This window comes from Microcaecilia unicolor, chromosome 2 (genome assembly GCF_901765095.1).
Source record: "Microcaecilia unicolor chromosome 2, aMicUni1.1, whole genome shotgun sequence".
Lineage (NCBI taxonomy): Eukaryota > Metazoa > Chordata > Amphibia > Gymnophiona > Siphonopidae > Microcaecilia > Microcaecilia unicolor.
Genome location: NC_044032.1, coordinates 272,620,985 through 272,638,757, shown reverse-complemented (window position 1 = coordinate 272,638,757; position 17,773 = coordinate 272,620,985). Strand labels below are relative to the sequence as shown.

The 17,773-nt window shown below is 46.7% G+C and overlaps 1 protein-coding gene across 1 annotated transcript in view; it reads right to left on the bottom strand.

Annotated features, from left to right (window-relative positions):
- The window catches only part of IFT74 (intraflagellar transport 74), a 291,121-nt gene that overhangs the window by 202,774 nt on the left and 70,574 nt on the right, over window positions 1–17,773 (bottom strand). The window contains exon 8 of the mRNA XM_030194172.1: window positions 4,247–4,308. Within this exon, the coding sequence (XP_030050032.1) occupies window positions 4,247–4,308 (62 nt within the window). The remainder of the gene's footprint in view (window positions 1–4,246; window positions 4,309–17,773) is intronic.

Genomic DNA, 17,773 nt, shown 5'->3' with positions numbered 1-17,773 from the left:
ATTGTAGAAGAATCAGGGAGAAAAGTATTTTAATTACTCACCCTCTTTACAGAAAAGGCGGTGAAAGTGTGACACGGCCTCCCAGTGGAGGTAATGAAGACAAAGGACTGTATCTGAATAAAAGAATTTCCATTCATTCTAGCCCAGTATCCTGCTTCTTACAGAGCCCAATCCAGGTCACAAGCATAGGAGCCAACTTTTCAAAATGATTGGGGGTGCTGAATTTTTTTTATTTTTTACAGGTGGTGCATTCCCCCTCCCCCCTGTCCCCTCCCCCTCATCCCCCTCATCCCCCTGCCCCCGTCCCTTGTCCCCCCTCCACCTCCCTCCGTTCCAGGCCCCCTCCCTCCCCCTCTCTCTCCTTTCCCTCCCCCTCCCTCCAAGTTACAGGGTCCCCCCTCCCCCCTCCGAGTTCCATGGTCCCCCCTCCCTCCCTCCCAGTTCCAGGGTCTCTCCCCCCCTCCCTCCCAGTTCCAGGGACCCCCTCCCCCTCCGAGTTCCAGGGTCCCCCCTCCCTCCATCCTCCCTCCCAGTTCCAGGGGTCCCCACTCTCTCTCCCTCCCATCCAGTTCCAGGGTCGTCGTCCCTCCCTTCCTCCCTTCGAGTTCCAGGCCCCCTCCCTCCAAATTTTAAAAGTCATCTAACTTAACTCGTCGGGGTTAGGGCAGCAGCAGCTGTAAAAAGCATACAGGCTCGGCTCGGCGCTTAGTTCCGTTTTCCCTTCTCTCTCTCTCTCAGCTCTGGTCCCGCTCTCATTTCCTGTTTCCGCAAGGGCGGGACGAGCTGAGAAAGAGAAGGGAAAACAGAACTAAGCGCCAAGCCGAGCCTGCATGCTTTTTACTGCTGCTGCCGCCCTAAACCCGACAAGGTAAAATAGATGACTTTTAAAATTCAGAGGGAGGGGACCTCAAACTTGAAGGGAGGAGGGAGGGAGGGAGGGAACGAAGTTCTGGTGGGTGAACGAACTTCCGGTGGGTGAAATATTGGGGGTGCTCGAGCACCCACAGCACCCACGGAGTCGGCGCCTATGGTCACAAGTACCTGGCAGAAATCCAATTAGTAGCAACATTCCAATCCTGGGGCATGCAGTGGCTTCCCCCATGTCCATCTCAATAACAGACTATGAAATTTTCCTCCAGGAACTTGTCCAAACTTTTTTTAAACCCAGATACACAAACCACTATTACCACATTCTCTGGCAATGAGTTCCAGGGCTTAACTATTCCTTGTGTGAAAAATATTTCTTCCTATTTGTTTTAAGAGTATTTCCATATAATTTCATTGAGCATCCCCTGGTCTTTGTACTTTCTGAATGCATGAAAAATTTATTCACTTTTACCAGTTCTACACCACTCAGGATTTTGGAGACCTCAATCATATCCCCTCTCCACCATCTCTTTTTCAAGCTGAAGAGCCCTAACCTCTTTAGCCTTTCCTCATATGGGAGAAGTTTCATCCCCTTTATCATTTCAGTTGTTCTTTGAACCTTTTCTAATTCCACTATATCTTTTTTGAGATACAGCAACCAGAACCAAATGCCAGTCACACCATGAAGCGATACAGAGGCATTATAATATTCTTGGTCTTATTTTGCATCCTTTTCCTAATAATTCCTAGCTTTCTGTTTGCAGAAGATTTCAGCCTATTGTCTACAAGTCACCTACACTCCATTCTCATTATTCATGCATTCAGCATTCAATATTTCACTTACCTGACAAGATGCAAATAGTGACCACCATTCGCAGTACTGTGTTTGTATTTTTGCAGACATGCGCATTTCGCTTTCATATTTTTGGTGTTTGCCTGTTTGCTTCTGGATACTGCCACCAAGCGACCTAGAGCAGCCAAGAGGGATTTTCTTCACTGCCTCCAAAACTACTACGGTAGCGTTTTTAGCTCGTACTAAATGCTAGAGATGCCCATATAGTCCTATGGGCGTCTTCAGCGTTTAACACGTGCTAATCATTAGCACGGCTAAAAACGCTACCATGCCTTAGACCTCCTTAATCACCTTATTCATCGTTCTGATTTCCAGATCATTTATAAATATGTTAAATAGCACTCAGTACAGATCCCTATGGCACTTCACTGTTCACCCTCCCCCACTGAGAAAAAAGGCCATTTAACTCAATGTCCAATAACCAATTCCTAATCCACACCAGAACCTTGTCTCCTATCCCATGACTCTTTATTTTTTCAGGAGTCTCTCATGAGGAATGTTGTCAAAAGTTTTCTGAAAATCTAGATACACTACATCAACTGGCTTACCATTGTCCACATGTTTATTCACACCTTCAAAGAAATTAAGCAAATTGGTGAGGCAAAACTTTCCTTGGATGGATCCATGCTGACTCTATCCCATTAAACCACGTTTGTCTATGTGTTCCAGAATTTTATTCTTTACAATAATTTCCACTATTTTGCCCAGCACTGAAGTCAGGCTCACCAGTCTGTAATTTTCTGGATCACCCCTGAAACCCTTTTTAAAAATCAGCATTACTTTGGCCACCCTCCCATCTTCAGGTCTACAGATGATTTTAACAACAGCTTACAAATAACTTTCAGCAGATCAGCAATTTCATGTTTGAGTTCTTTCAGTATCCTGAGATGTATACCATCTGGTCCAGGTGATTTATCCCTCGATTTAGCTTGGTATATCTTCCAGGTTCACTGAGATTTCTTTCAGTTCCTCTGCATCGTCACCCTTGAAAATAATTTCTGGTAGAGGTAGATCCCTTACATCTTCTTCTATAAAGACTGAAGCAAAGAACTCATTCAATCTCTATGCTATGGCCTTGTCTCTTTTGTTCCTTCATAATCTAATGGTCCCTCAGATTCCCTCACAAGTTTTCTGCTTCTGATGTACCTGAAAAAGTTGTTACTATGAGCTCTTGTCTCTGCAGCAAGTTTTTCTTCATATTCTCTTTTAGCCTTCTATATCAATGCTTTGCATCTAGTTTGACAGTGCTTATGTTGCTTTTTATTTTCTTCATTAGGCTCCTTTTTTTTATTCTTTAAAGGATGTTCTTTTGGCTCTAATAGCCTCTTTTCACTTCACCTTTTAATCATGCTGGCTGTTTGCTCTTCTTTCCACCTTTGTAGAAGCAAGAGGTGATAATATTACACAAAAAAATGACAAGCCAATGCTTTAGAAGGGACACACTGTAGCCTTATAGACAGGGATATGCTACCAATTGCATAACAAAGAGTGTTTCACTAGCACTGGTCTGAAAAGGGAGGTAGTCTTTATTCTAATTAAAATGATGTATTTATTTAACAAATTTATAATCCACACATCAAACTACCTGAGTGGTGAACAATAAAACATTCATAAAATTAATGACCAACAAAATTCTAAAATATACGCATATTCCAACTTAAAACAAATAACCCAACTACAGTCTCCCACTACTGAATCCCACTACAAGATTACGCTTTTTCAAAACAAATATGTCTTCAATTGCTTCTTAAAGACAAAAAAGAAACAATGTCTATCAAGAGGAAGACAATTCTACAGCCAAGGTCCTATCACAAAAAAGACACAGGAGCTCCTGGACTAAAACACTACTGTGTACTACAGAGGTGGTCAACTCAGGTTTTATAGGTAAATATGTATTGGTCCTCTAATTTTATTCATTCTTAATCCCGTAGGACTTTTGAGAGCTGAGGTGAAATGTTGGCACTGCCCAAGTGGTGCCTGTAAGTAAGGACGGTTCTTCAGGAAGCCTGTTCTGACCTCCCATACCGCCTGGGGCAGCCCACTTTTCCCTTTTGCTCAAGAACCCCTGGCTACAGCAGCAAGCAAGCATTGGCCCTGCTGCTACTGAGTACCAGAGGGTCAGCTGCACTGAAACAGCCATGCCAAAACAACAACAGCCAAAAGTCCTGCTTCAAGAAAGGACCTTCATATGAGACATTCTTTTTACCGTTGCACCAACAAACGCCTAAAAAAATGGCATAGGTCTACTAAAATAAGACACAGGAGCTATCAGTAGGAAAATAATGAATAAAACAACAAATGTTAGCACATGCTGGAAAAACTAAGGGAAGTTAGTGGAGACAGAATCAGGCAACAGGTCAAGAAGAACTGAAAACATCCTTGGAAAGTTCTAGAATAATCAGTTTGTCCAGCATCATCAAGATGATGTCATCCAACTATATGATGAATGAACTAGTTGTCCTCAAAGAAAATGTGTACTTTAAAGAAAGCAACTAGTTTCTTCAAAATTTATAGTTGTATACTTACGCTTGTCTCTCAGTAAAAATGACATCCATGCTCTGTGCTTCCCGATCATTTTGAGATTTGAGCTATAAAGACAATATAAATTGTAATAAAAAGTGTAAGAATGCATTCATCATTATTAAAATTCAAGTCTTACTTCCATTCATCCACAGCTGTAAAATACATCTAAATCAAGTGAAGTTGTTTACCTGTAAGTGGGGGTTTCCATAGACAACAAGATGTCGGTGATGTCATAAAATGGTGCCAAGACAATCTGGTTTCTGAGTTCAGAAAAACATACAAGATAATTCTGAAGATATTTAGGTGTTTCTGTGCAGCTGTCTGCTCACTGAGTCCTCCCAGTTGTACACAGAGCTAGGTTCAACCACTTGGAGAAAGTGGGAGGAATGATATAGCTAAATTGTCCAGCTGTCCATGGAGAATCTCCAGTATAAGTAAACAACTTTACTTTCTCTATTGCTGACACACAGGATAATGTCAGCCACACAAGTTGGGACTCCCAAGCTGAGGCTCTGCTGACTAGTTAAGTTTATAATTGGCTTCTCTGCAACTCGAGTGAAAGCTGTAATGGATTTCTGGGAAACTGAAGGTATTAACAGATTACACAAGGGCTAAGTGGTTAAAAGCACTATTCTTTGGAGAGTTCTGGTTCAGGCAGCAATGTCTTGAGAGTACGTATGAAAAGTGAAATTTAATCATACCTTTTCATTTCCTTTCCTTGAATCTTGCCAGACCAATCTAGACACATGATACACAACAAAACTAAAGTACGTAATGGACATAACACAACTCTTCCATTGTACGATTCCCTAATGTGGCTGTTACACATGAACTTTATCTTACCACAACATCACTTTGTATTTGTTTACACCGGAGTCTGCAAACACCTCTCCGGTATTATGTAAGCCACATTGAGCCTACAAATAGGTGAGAAAATGTGGGATACAAATGTAATAAATAAATAAAACACAGTTTTCCAGTGATATTATCCACTTCTATCTAAGTGGTGCAGCTCCAGACTAGTTCTAGTAGACGGTGGCAGTTTCTGAGGTGGTGCTCAGAGTACAGTTTGCCTACTTATTTGGAGAAGAGGACATAGTCTAAGGAAGTCATATTGGCACCGGGGAGAGGGGAACCAATTCAGCATTACCATCTGCAACATTTAGTGAAGGGCATTGTCTCTTCCTACCCCATCCCACAATGCCCAACACCCAAACTACACCAATAGTCTAGCTACAGAATTTTACTGCTGTTAATGCATAGCCAAAAGAAATCAGATGATATCAAATATTATACTTGGGTCGTCTATGAAGATGAGCAGAATTTTGCCTTAAGCTCTTGCTGTTTAAACTGGAAAATTTGCTCTGTTGTGTCCAGTTGTCTTAGATTTGGTAATACAGGAAAGTAGCTGAAGCTAGGTCATGAGAATTGTATGAGTTTGTGGCTGGTGAATTTTTTTCCCCCGAGTACACTGAACTGCCTCCACCACTGGAGTGCTTCACACATTATCAGCATTATTCTCATCCAGCAGTATAGGGACTGAGAATGCTGGTTCCACTTGAATCTGAGCCAACACTGAATATCCTTGACCTGAAGCCTTACTAGTGGCATGAAGTGAACCACAGTTACTATATGTTCTAGTGGGCACTAACTGATCACTGTTTGCACCCTTGGGCCACTGGGAATGACCATCTGTAGGACACAAGAGTTAAGTTTATAAAGCTTTTTACTGCATGTAAAACATATTTGTGGTATCAACAATACAGAAACTGGGATCCAGAGTCAGTAGTAATGAAAAAACAGATCACAGGAGATGAAGTAAAAATACATTTACTGACAATAGCCTAACATGGCCATATTTTGCCTATAAAAGGCTGCTTCAGGGGCAGCAACTGTTAATTAGACATGTCATAAATTAAAAATAATAAAAAACAAACATATAAAAACTTGAATTATTCATAAATAAAAACACATGTAAATCAATCCATAAAAAAATGTAAAAACTCACAGCAAAGATAATCAGTAACGACAACCAAATAAATGTTAACAACATTGAAATGAATATTAACAACACTGAAATAAATACCAGTAAGACCTTTTTTAAAGCAAATTATAGCAAGAATCTAGTTTTTATTTCCAATATTTTATATGTTTTTTAAAGTTCCTACAACCTGTATAAGCTTCCCACATTGATTTTGAATGTGCTTCAATTCCAATGACATCATTGTTACATCACTGGAACCCAAAAAATGGCCACTGGAACGCATGAGCTTTTCAGCATGTTTAGCTATTTCCAGGAATTTTTAGCTATGCTTTTGATTAATTTTTAGCAATTTCAAGAGGGTATTTCTTCCTCTATTAAATGATATGCCTCTCTTTGATTTCTGAGATGTTTATAAAAATGTTTATTTAAAACAGCATAATAAATACTTCCTATATTAGCAATACATTAACTTTTCCAAGATATTATGTTGTAAGAGTATTATTTTTGTTTAGTTTTAAGTATTGCTTGAAACTAGGCATTTTGAAAGTTTTAACTTTAGATTTTATAGAGAAACACCTTTGTGACAAGCATATAAGCATGGAACACATCAAGGGCCCTGTTTACTAAGGTGCGTTAGTGTTTTTAGCGTGCCTACACTTAGCACGCGCACACACAAACTATGTAGGTGCCTATAGGGATATTGTAGGCATGTACATGGTTAACGTGCGTTAAAAATATTAATGCGCCTATAACGCTGCTTAGTAAACAGGGCCCCAAGTTAGGTTAGTACACTTTCTTTGGAAAAGAAGTGCTGTGACTAAGTCATAACTTTTAACTTTCTAACTTGCAACTTATTTTAACCTTGATATTAAGCTGCATTTTTTAAAAGGGCTTTGCTTGTTCTTGATTTATTTACTGACCTCACAGTTACAAAATTGTAGGTTGCCAGCTTCCTTGCTTTTACTTAGGGGAAGTGTATTTTTAATCTCCTCTTTAGGTATGTGCATATGGTATTAACCGAGGACCTCTTACCAAATTGCGCTAGCGATTCCCACATGACAACACAGACGAAGCCCACTGAAAGTAAATGGGCTTTACTGGCAATACCACACCAGGAATCGCTAGCGTGGTTTGGTAAAAGAGGCCCTGAGATTTTATGCATGATTCATCACAGTCCTGTATCACAGATCTACTCATAACATCCTGCTGTGCTTGTTTCCATCATATATTAAGTAGTATATTTTTATTTCAATGGTCTTAATGATATTTATATCAATGGCCTTATTATTTTATTCTTACTGGTATCTATTTCAATTTTAATAATATAATTTATTTCAATGTTCTTAACGTAATGTACTTGGTTGTTATTACCCGATTACTTTGTTGTGTATGTTTATTCATAGTTTTTGCATGTTTTTTTATGGATCTGATGTGTTTTTATTTATGAATAACTCAAGTTTTGTATATATTAGTTTTTTTTATTATTTGTTTTTAATTAATGACATATCTAATTAACAGTTGCTGCCCCTGAAGAGCCTTTTATAGGCAAAATGTGGCCACATTGGGCTATTGTCAATAAAAGTATTTTTATTTCATCTCCTGTGATCCACTCTCTTTCTTTAAGCATATTTTACATGCAAAAATAGTTCTTACAAAATCATGTAAGGTATGCACGTATAGAAAGTAGGTGCACAGAGAGAATGTGTCTGCTTTCAATTTAATTTAATTTAAATACTTATAATCAGTTTTTTACTTTCTGTAATATACAAAATGGAGTACAAAATTAATAAAATACAAACTAGCGCTTAACAAAACCAAATATATAATACTAAACCAGAATAAACATTCACGTTTAAAAAAAACCTTTAAAAAATCCTTCACACTGCCGTCTGCTTCACTATCCGACTCCCAATGATTAAAAAAAAACAGGTTTTTAGGTAGAAACATGATGGCAGATAAGGGCCAAATTAGGGGTTACAGAGGATGGGCAGACTGGATGGGTCATATGGCCTTTATCTGCCGTCATGTTTCTATGTTTCTATCCAGTCTGACCATCCTCAGTAACCACTATCTCCTCTTTCCGTAAGAGATCCCACGTGCCTGTCCCATGTTTTCTTAAATTCAGACACAGTCCTTATCTCCACAACCTCCACCAGGAAGCTATTCCAAGCATCCACCACTCTTTCTGTGAAAAGTATTTTCTTAGATTACTCCTGAGCCTATAATTTCTTAACTTCATTCTAAGCCCTCTCATACCAGAGTTTTCCTTAATTTGAAAAAGGCTCACCACCTGTACATTAATGCCACAGAGGTATTTAAAGGTCTCTATCATATACCCTCTCTCCCACCTTTCTTCGAGAGTATACATATTAAGGTCTATAAGTCTGTCCCCATACGCTTTATGACAGAAACTGGTACCAATTTTGTAACCACCCTCTGGACAGACTCCATCCTGTTTACATCTTTTCATAGGTGCGGTCTCCAGAACTGCACACAGTATTCTAAATGGGGCCTCAGCAGACACTCATACAAGGGCACTATCACCTCTTTTTTTCCTGCTAGTCATCCCTCTCCCTATGCACCCAAGTATACTTCTGGTTTTGAACGTCAAGCGAATGCTACATACCTGTAGAAGGTATTCTCCGAGGACAGCAGGCTGATTGTTCTCACTGATGGGTTGACGTCCTCGGCAGCCCCCTCCATCGGAAAGTTTACTAGCAAAGGCCTTTGCTAGTCCTCGCGCGCCCATGCGCACCGCGCATGCGCGGCCGTCTTCCCGCCCGAAACCGGCTCGAGCCGGCCAGTCCAGTATGTAGCAAGACAATACACTTCAAGGGAAGACTCAACTCCAAAGGGGAGGCGGGCGGGTTTGTGAGAACAATCAGCCTGCTGTCCTCGGAGAATACCTTCTACAGGTATGTAGCATTCGCTTTCTCCGAGGACAAGCAGGCTGCTTGTTCTCACTGATGGGGTATCCCTAGCCCCCAGGCTCACTCAAAACAACAACCATGGTCAATTGGGCCTCGCAACGGCGAGGACAAACTGAGATTGACCTAAAAAATTTACCAACTAACTGAGAGTGCAGCCTGGAACAGAACAAACAGGGCCCTCGGGGGGTGGAGTTGGATCCTAAAGCCCAAACAGGTTCTGAAGAACTGACTGCCCGAACCGACTGTCGCGTCGGGTATCCTGCTGCAGGCAGTAATGAGATGTGAATGTGTGGACAGATGACCACGTCGCAGCTTTGCAAATTTCTTCAATGGAGGCTGACTTCAAGTGGGCTACCGACGCAGCCATGGCTCTAACATTATGAGCCGTGACATGACCCTCAAGAGCCAGCCCCGCCTGGGCGTAAGTGAAGGAAATGCAATCTGCTAGCCAATTGGATATGGTGCGTTTCCCTACAGCCACTCCCCTCCTATTGGGATCAAAAGAAACAAACAATTGGGCGGACTGTCTGTGGGGCTGTGTCCGCTCCAGGTAGAAGGCCAATGCTCTCTTGCAGTCCAATGTGTGCAGCTGACGTTCAGCAGGGCAGGAATGAGGACGGGGAAAGAATGTTGGCAAGACAATTGACTGGTTCAGATGGAACTCCGACACGACCTTTGGCAGGAACTTAGGGTGAGTGCGGAGGACTACTCTGTTATGATGAAATTTGGTGTAAGGAGCCTGGGCTACCAGGGCCTGAAGCTCACTGACTCTACGAGCTGAAGTAACTGCCACCAAGAAAATGACCTTCCAAGTCAAGTACTTCAGATGGCAGGAATTCAGTGGCTCAAAAGGAGGTTTCATCAGCTGGGTGAGAACGACATTGAGATCCCATGACACTGTAGGAGGCTTGACAGGGGGCTTTGACAAAAGCAAGCCTCTCATGAAGCGAACAACTAAAGGCTGTCCTGAGATCGGCTTACCTTCCACATGATAATGGTAAGCACTAATTGCACTAAGGTGAACCCTTACAGAGTTGGTCTTGAGACCAGACTCAGACAAGTGCAGAAGGTATTCAAGCAGGGTCTGTGTAGGACAAGAGCGAGGATCTAGGGCCTTGCTGTCACACCAGACGGCAAACCTCCTCCAATGGAAGAAGTAACTTCTCTTAGTGGAATCTTTCCTGGAAGCAAGCAAGATGCGAGAGACACCCTCTGACAGACCCAAAGAGGCAAAGTCTACGCCCTCAACATCCAGGCCGTAAGAGCCAGCGACTGGAGGCTGGGATGCAGAAGTGCCCCTTCGTCCTGTGTGATGAGGGTCGGAAAACACTCCAATCTCCACGGTTCTTCGGAGGACAACTCCAGAAGAAGAGGGAACCAGATCTGACGCGGCCAAAAAGGAGCAATCAGAATCATGGTGCCTTGGTCTTGCTTGAGTTTCAACAAAGTCTTCCCCACCAGAGGTATGGGAGGATAAGCATACAGCAGACCCTCCCCCCAGTCCAGGAGGAAGGCATCCGATGCCAGTCTGCCGTGGGCCTGAAGCCTGGAACAGAACTGAGGGACTTTGTGGTTCACTCGAGATGCGAAGAGATCTACCAAGGGGGTGCCCCACACCTGGAAGATCTGTCGTACCACACGGGAATTGAGCAACCACTCGTGAGGTTGCATAATCCTGCTCAACCTGTCGGCCAGACTGTTGTTTACGCCTGCCAGATATGTGGCTTGGAGCACCATGCCGTGACGGCGAGCACAAAGCCACATGCTGACGGCTTCCTGACACAGGGGGCGAGATCCGGTGCCCCCCTGCTTGTTGACATAGTACATGGCAACCTGGTTGTCTGTCTGAATTTGAATAATTTGGTGGGACAGCCGATCTCTGAAAGCCTTCAGAGCGTTCCAGATCGCTCGTAACTCCAGAAGATTGATCTGCAGATCGCGTTCCTGGAGGGACCAGCTTCCTTGGGTGTGAAGCCCATCGACATGAGCTCCCCATCCCAGGAGGGACGCATCCGTGGTCAGCACCTTTTGTGGCTGAAGAATTTGGAATGGACGTCCCAGAGTCAAATTGGAGCAAATCGTCCACCAATATAGGGATTTGAGAAAACTCGTGGACAGGTGGATCACGTCCTCTAGACCCCCGGCGGCCTGATACCACTGGGAGGCTAGGGTCCATTGAGCAGATCTCATGTGAAGGCGGGCCATGGGAGTCACATGAACTGTGGAGGCCATGTGGCCCAGCAATCTCAACATCTGCCGAGCTGTGATCTGCTGGGACGCTCGCACCCGCGAGACGAGGGACAACAAGTTGTTGGCCCTCGTCTCTGGGAGATAGGCGCGAACCGTCCGAGAATCCAGCAGAGCTCCTATGAATTCGAGTCTCTGCATTGGGAGAAGATGGGACTTTGGATAATTTATCACAAACCCCAGTAGCTCCAGTAGGCGAATAGTCATCTGCATGGACTGCAGGGCTCCTGCCTCGGATGTGTTCTTCACCAGCCAATCGTCGAGATATGGGAACACATGCACCCCCAGCCTGCGAAGTGCCGCTGCTACCACAGCTAGGCACTTTGTGAACACCCTGGGCGCAGAGGCGAGCCCAAAGGGTAGCACACAGTACTGGAAGTGGCGTGTGCCCAGCTGAAATCGCAGATACTGTCTGTGAGCTGGCAGTATCGGGATGTGAGTGTAGGCATCCTTCAAGTCCAGAGAGCATAGCCAATCGTTTTGCTGAATCATGGGGAGGAGGGTGCCCAGGGAAAGCATCCTGAACTTTTCTTTTACGAGATATTTGTTCAGGGCCCTTAGGTCTAGGATGGGACGCATCCCCCCTGTTTTCTTTTCCACAAGGAAGTACCTGGAATAGAATCCCAGCCCTTCCTGCCCGGATGGCACGGGCTCGACCGCGTTGGCGCTGAGAAGGGCGGAGAGTTCCTCTGCAAGTACCTGCTTGTGCTGGAAGCTGTAAGACTGAGCTCCCGGTGGACAATTTGGAGGTTTTGAGGCCAAATTGAGGGTGTATCCCTGTCGGACTATTTGCAGAACCCACTGATCGGAGGTTATGAGAGGCCACCTTTGGTGAAAAGCTATCAACCTCCCTCCGACCGGCAGGTCGCCCGGCACTGACACTGGGGTGTCGGCTATGCTCTGCTGGAGCCAGTCAAAAGCTCGCCCCTTGCTTTTGCTGGGGAGCCGCGGGGCCTTGCTGAGGCGCACGCTGCTGACGAGAGCGAGCGCGCTGGGGCTTAGCCTGGGCCGCAGGCTGTCGGGAAGGAGGATTGTACCTACGCTTACCAGAAGCATAGGGACCAGTCTTCCTTCCCCCGAAAAATCTTCTACCTGTAGAGGTAGAGGCTGAAGGCTGCCGGCGGGAGAACTTGTCGAATGCGGTGTCCCGCTGGTGGAGAGACTCTACCACCTGCTCGACTTTTTCCCCCAAAATGTTGTCCGCACGGCAAGGCGAGTCCGCAATCCGCTGCTGGAGTCTATTCTCCAGGTCGGCGGCACGCAGCCATGAGAGCCTGCGCATCACCACACCTTGAGCAGCGGCCCTGGACGCAACATCAAAAGTGTCAAACTCCTCTGGCCAGGAATTTTCTGCACGCCTTCAGCTGCCTGACCACCTCCTGAAAAGGCTTGGCTTGCTCAGGGGGAAGAGCATCAACCAAGCCCGCCAACTGCCGCACATTGTTCCGCATGTGTATGCTCGTGTAGAGCTGGTAAGACTGGATCTTGGCCACGAGCATAGAAGAATGGTAGGCCTTCCTCCCAAAGGAGTCTAAGGTTCTAGGGTCTTTGCCCGGGGGCGCCGAAGCATGCTCCCTAGAACTCTTAGCCTTCTTTAGGGCCAAATCCACAACTCCAGAGTCATGAAGCAACTGAGTGCGCATCAGCTCTGGGTCCCCATGGATCCGGTACTGGGACTCGATCTTCTTAGGAATGTGGGGATTACTTAATGGCTTGGTCCAGTTCGCAAGCAATGTCTTTTTCAGGACATGGTGCAAGGGAACAGTGGACGCTTCCTTAGGTGGAGAAGGATAGTCCAGGAGCTCAAACATTTCAGCCCTGGGCTCGTCCTCCACAACCACCGGGAAGGGGATGGCCGTAGACATCTCCCGGACAAAGGAAGCGAAAGACAGACTCTCAGGAGGAGAAAGCTGCCTTTCAGGAGAGGGAGTGGGATCAGAAGGAAGACCCTCAGACTCCTCGTCAGAGAAATATCTGGGGTCTTCTTCGTCCTCCCACGAGGCCTCACCCTCGGTGTCAGACACAAGTTCACGGACCTGTGTCTGCAACCTCGCCCGGCTCGACTCCGTGGAGCCACGTCCACGATGGGGGCGTCGAGAGGTAGACTCCCTCGCCCGCATCGGCGAAGCTCCCTCCGCCGACGTAGTCGGGGAGCCTTCCTGGGAGGTGGCCGCGGTCGGCACCGCACGCGGTACCGACGTCGGGGACCTCAACCTGGGCGATGGACCAGCCGGCGCCACGCTCGACGGTACCGGAGGCGCAAGCACCGCTGGTACCGGAGGGGTAGGGCGCAACAGCTCTCCCAGAATCTCTGGGAGAACGGCCCGGAGGCTCTCGTTCAGAGTGGCTGCAGAAAAAGGCTGAGAGGTCGATGCAGGCGTCGACGTCAGAACCTGTTCCGGGCGAGGAGGCTGTTCCGGGCTGTCCAGAGTGGAGCGCATCGACACCTCCTGAACAGAGGGTGAGCGGTCCTCTCGGTGCCGATGCCTGCTGGGTGCCGAATCCCTCGGCGACCCAGAGCTCTCGGTGCCAACATGGGGAGGAGACCGGTGTCGATGCTTCTTCGACTTCTTCCGAAGCATGTCACCGGAGCTCCCCGGCACCGACGAGGAGGACGTAGAATCCATCCGTCGCTTCCTCGGGGCCGAGACCGAAGAGGGTCGATCCCGGGGGGGCTGTACCGCAGGAGCCCTCAGGGTAGGAGGAGACCCACCCGAAGGCTCACCGCCACCAGCAGGGGAATGGACAGCCCTCACCTGCACTCCTGACGATGCACCTCCGTCCGACGACATCAGCAGACGAAGTCTCGGTACCACCGACGTCGATGCAGTCGCCCGATGCCTCGGCGCCGATGCAGAGGTCCGATGCCTCGATGCAGTCGATGGAGCGGCAGCCAAGGAAGATGGTCCGGACGCTGACGACGTCGATGCACTCGATGCCTCCGGTGCCGATGTCGACGAAGAGCCCGAGAACAAAATGTTCCACTGGGCTAATCTCGCTACCTGAGTCCGCCTTTGTAACAGGGAACACAGACTGCAGTTCTGAGGGCGGTGCTGGGCCCCTAGACACTGAAGACACGCAGAGTGCCTATCAGTGAGCGAGATTACCCGGGCGCACTGGGTGCACTTCTTGAAGCCGCTGGAAGGCTTCGATGTCATGGGCGGAAAAATCACGCCGGCGAAATCAAAGGCCGAAATGGCGAAAATTGAAGCACCAAAATTTAAAGGGAGAAAAATCTCGACCGAGGCCAAACTAGGCCTACCCCGACAACGAAAGAAAACTTACGGGGCAAAAGCTGTGAAAACTACGGGAAGGGCAGAAAACCCGAAAGGGTCTTCCGGAACACTTCCGGAGCGCTTCCCGAACTTTTTTAAGAAAAACAAGGAAAAAAATACGTCGAAAAGGACGCGCGAGGTCGACTCTCTGGGGCACGAACGGCGTAACACGACCGTACCGAGCGCGGACGAAAGAAGACTGGCCGGCTCGAGCCGGTTTCGGGCAGGAAGACGGCCGCGCATGCGCGGTGCGCATGGGCGCGCGAGGACTAGCAAAGGCCTTTGCTAGTAAACTTTCCGATGGAGGGGGCTGCCGAGGACGTCAACCCATCAGTGAGAACAAGCAGCCTGCTTGTCCTCGGAGAACCTTTTCTACCTGTTTGGCCACCTTAATATTATGAGATATGATCACCCCCAAGTCCCGCTCTTCTTTCATACATAGAAGCACTTCACCCCAGGGGCGTAGCCACGGGTGAGCCCGGGCGGGCCTGGGCCCACCCAATTTGGGCTCAGGCCCACCCAGCAACAAAGCACCCAATGGGCCTTCTTTCTCCTCCCTCCGTCGGGCAGCGCGCGCCAGCCTAACTGTACAACAAAGCTGCACGGCACTGGGTCCATCAGCATGCTGCCGCTAGCTCCTACCTTGTCATCTTTCGGCAGAGGTGTTAGTTCTGCTGCTATATCTGCAGCGAATCCACGCGGTGCCAGGGCTGTCTCTCTGTACGCTGCTGCGACTGCTTCCTCTGCGCTGGCCCCGCCTCTTCAGAAAGAGTATCGGAAGTGAGGCGGGGCTAGCGCAGAGGAAGCAGTCGCAGCAGCGTACAGAGAGACAGCCCTGGCACCGCGTGGATCCGTTGCAGATTTAGCAGCAGAACTAACACCTCTGCCGAAACATGACAAGGTAGGAGCTAGCGGCAGCATGCTGACGGACCCGGTGCCATGCAGCTTTGTTGTACAGTTAGGCTGGCGCTGCCCGACGGAGGGAGGGGAAAGAAGGCCCATTGGGTGCCGGTAGGTGGTGCCGGAGAAACCTGCAGCGGTGGCTTGGGGGGGGGGGGGGGGGGTTCGGGGCAGTGGGTAGCCAGACAGCCAATTTTGGGGAGAGGGGGGAGAGAGAAAATTTTGTGCCCACCCACTTTGTGCTCAGGCCCACCCAAAATTGGCTGTCTGGCTACGCCACTGCTTCACCCCCTATACTATAATGCTCCCTTGGATATTTGTAACCCAAGTGTATGACCCTGCATTTTTTAGAATTAAATCTTAGTTGCAAATTACTAGACCATTCTTCAAGCTTCGCTAGATCTCTCCTCATGCTATCCACACCCTATGGGGTGTCCACCCTATTACAGAGTTTGGTATCATCCACAAAGAGACAACAAACCTTACCAGACAGTCCTTCCGCAATATTACTCACAAAGATGTTAAAAAGAGCCGGCCCAAGGACTGATCCCTGTGGTACACCACTGTAACATCCTTTTCATTGGAGCAACCTATGCTTGGAACAACCTTCCTGAGCCCTTACGCCAAGCCCCCTCCCTGCCCGTCTTCAAGTCTTTGCTTAAAGCCCACCTCTTCAATGCTGCATTCGGCACCTAACCCTTACCGTTCAGTGAATCCAGACTGCCCCAATTTGACTGCCCCTATCGGACCGACCGTTCACTTGTCTATTAGATTGTAAGCTCCTTGAGCAGGGACTGTCTCTCTTTGTTAAATTGTGCAGCGCTGCGTAACCCTGGTAGCACTCTAGAAATGTTAAGTAGTAGTAGCAAACTCCATTTACTACTACCCTTCCACTTACCAAGTTTTTAACCCAGTCAGTCACATTAGGTCCCATACCGAGGGCACTCAGTTTAGTTATGACAAGACCTGCCTCTAGTGAAACCATGTTATCTCAGGTCCTGCAGTCCATTTGATTCGAGAAACCTCACAATTCTCCGCTTTAAAAGCATTTCCATTAGTTTACTCACCACTGAGGTCAGACTGACAGGTCTGTAATTCCCAACCTCTTCCTTACTTCCGCTCTTGTGCAGAGACCACATCCACCCTTCAGTTCTCTAGGACCACTTCAAACTCTAAAAGAAGCATTAGGTCAGCCAACCGAGCTGCCAGAACTTCTCAGAGTTCCTGAAGGCCCCTCAGATGTATCCTATCAGGCCCCATTGCTTTGTCTATTTTTGCTTTAGCTAGCTCCTCACAAACACAGTCTTCTGAGAATCAGTCCTGGTCTACCATCCATCCCCATTAGCATTTGTTTTCTGCGGTCCTACCCCTGGCCTTTCATCTGTGAACACAGAACAGAAATAAGGATAAAGCTGAACTGCTTAATTATCAGCTTCTACATATTCCTCCCCTTCACCCTTGAGCCTCACAATGCCATTCTGGCACTTCCTCCTATCACTTATATATCTAAAAAATGTCTTGTCTCCCAATTTTACCATACTGGCTAAATTTTCTTCAGTTTATATCTTTGCTTTCCTGACAGCTTTTCCAGACACTCTTAGCTTTTCCATTGTCCATTGTCTGTCTTCCTCTTTCTCTGTCGTCTTCTAGTTTATAAAGGTTAATCTTTTTCCCTTACCTTTTCATCTACTTTGTTTAAGAACCAAACCAGCCTTCTTTTCCTCTCACTTTTATGTACTTTTCTAACATAAAGGTTTGTCACCTTTAAAGTAGCTCCTTTCAGTTTTGCCCACTGATGATCTACTTCCTTTAGCTGTTCCCATACAACTAACTCTTCCTTGAGATATTACCCCATCTTGGCAAAGTTCTTTTGAAGTCTAGGACCTTAAATCTTGAATAAGCCCTCTCCTCCTGTGCATAATATTGAACCATACCATTTAGTGATCACTAGTTGCCAAACAATCTTCCACTGTAACATCAGAAACACTCTTCCCGTTTGTAAGCACAAGGTCTAGAATAGCTCCATCCTGTGTGGGTTCCATTACCAACTGCTGGAACAATTCATACCATACAAGATTTAATCTAATCTAACATAATCTGGCACTTAATATACCGTTAATTCCCTCGAATGGGTCCAAAGTGATGTACAACAATAATGCTCCACTTGATTCTAGATGACCCCCTGCAGCAGGAC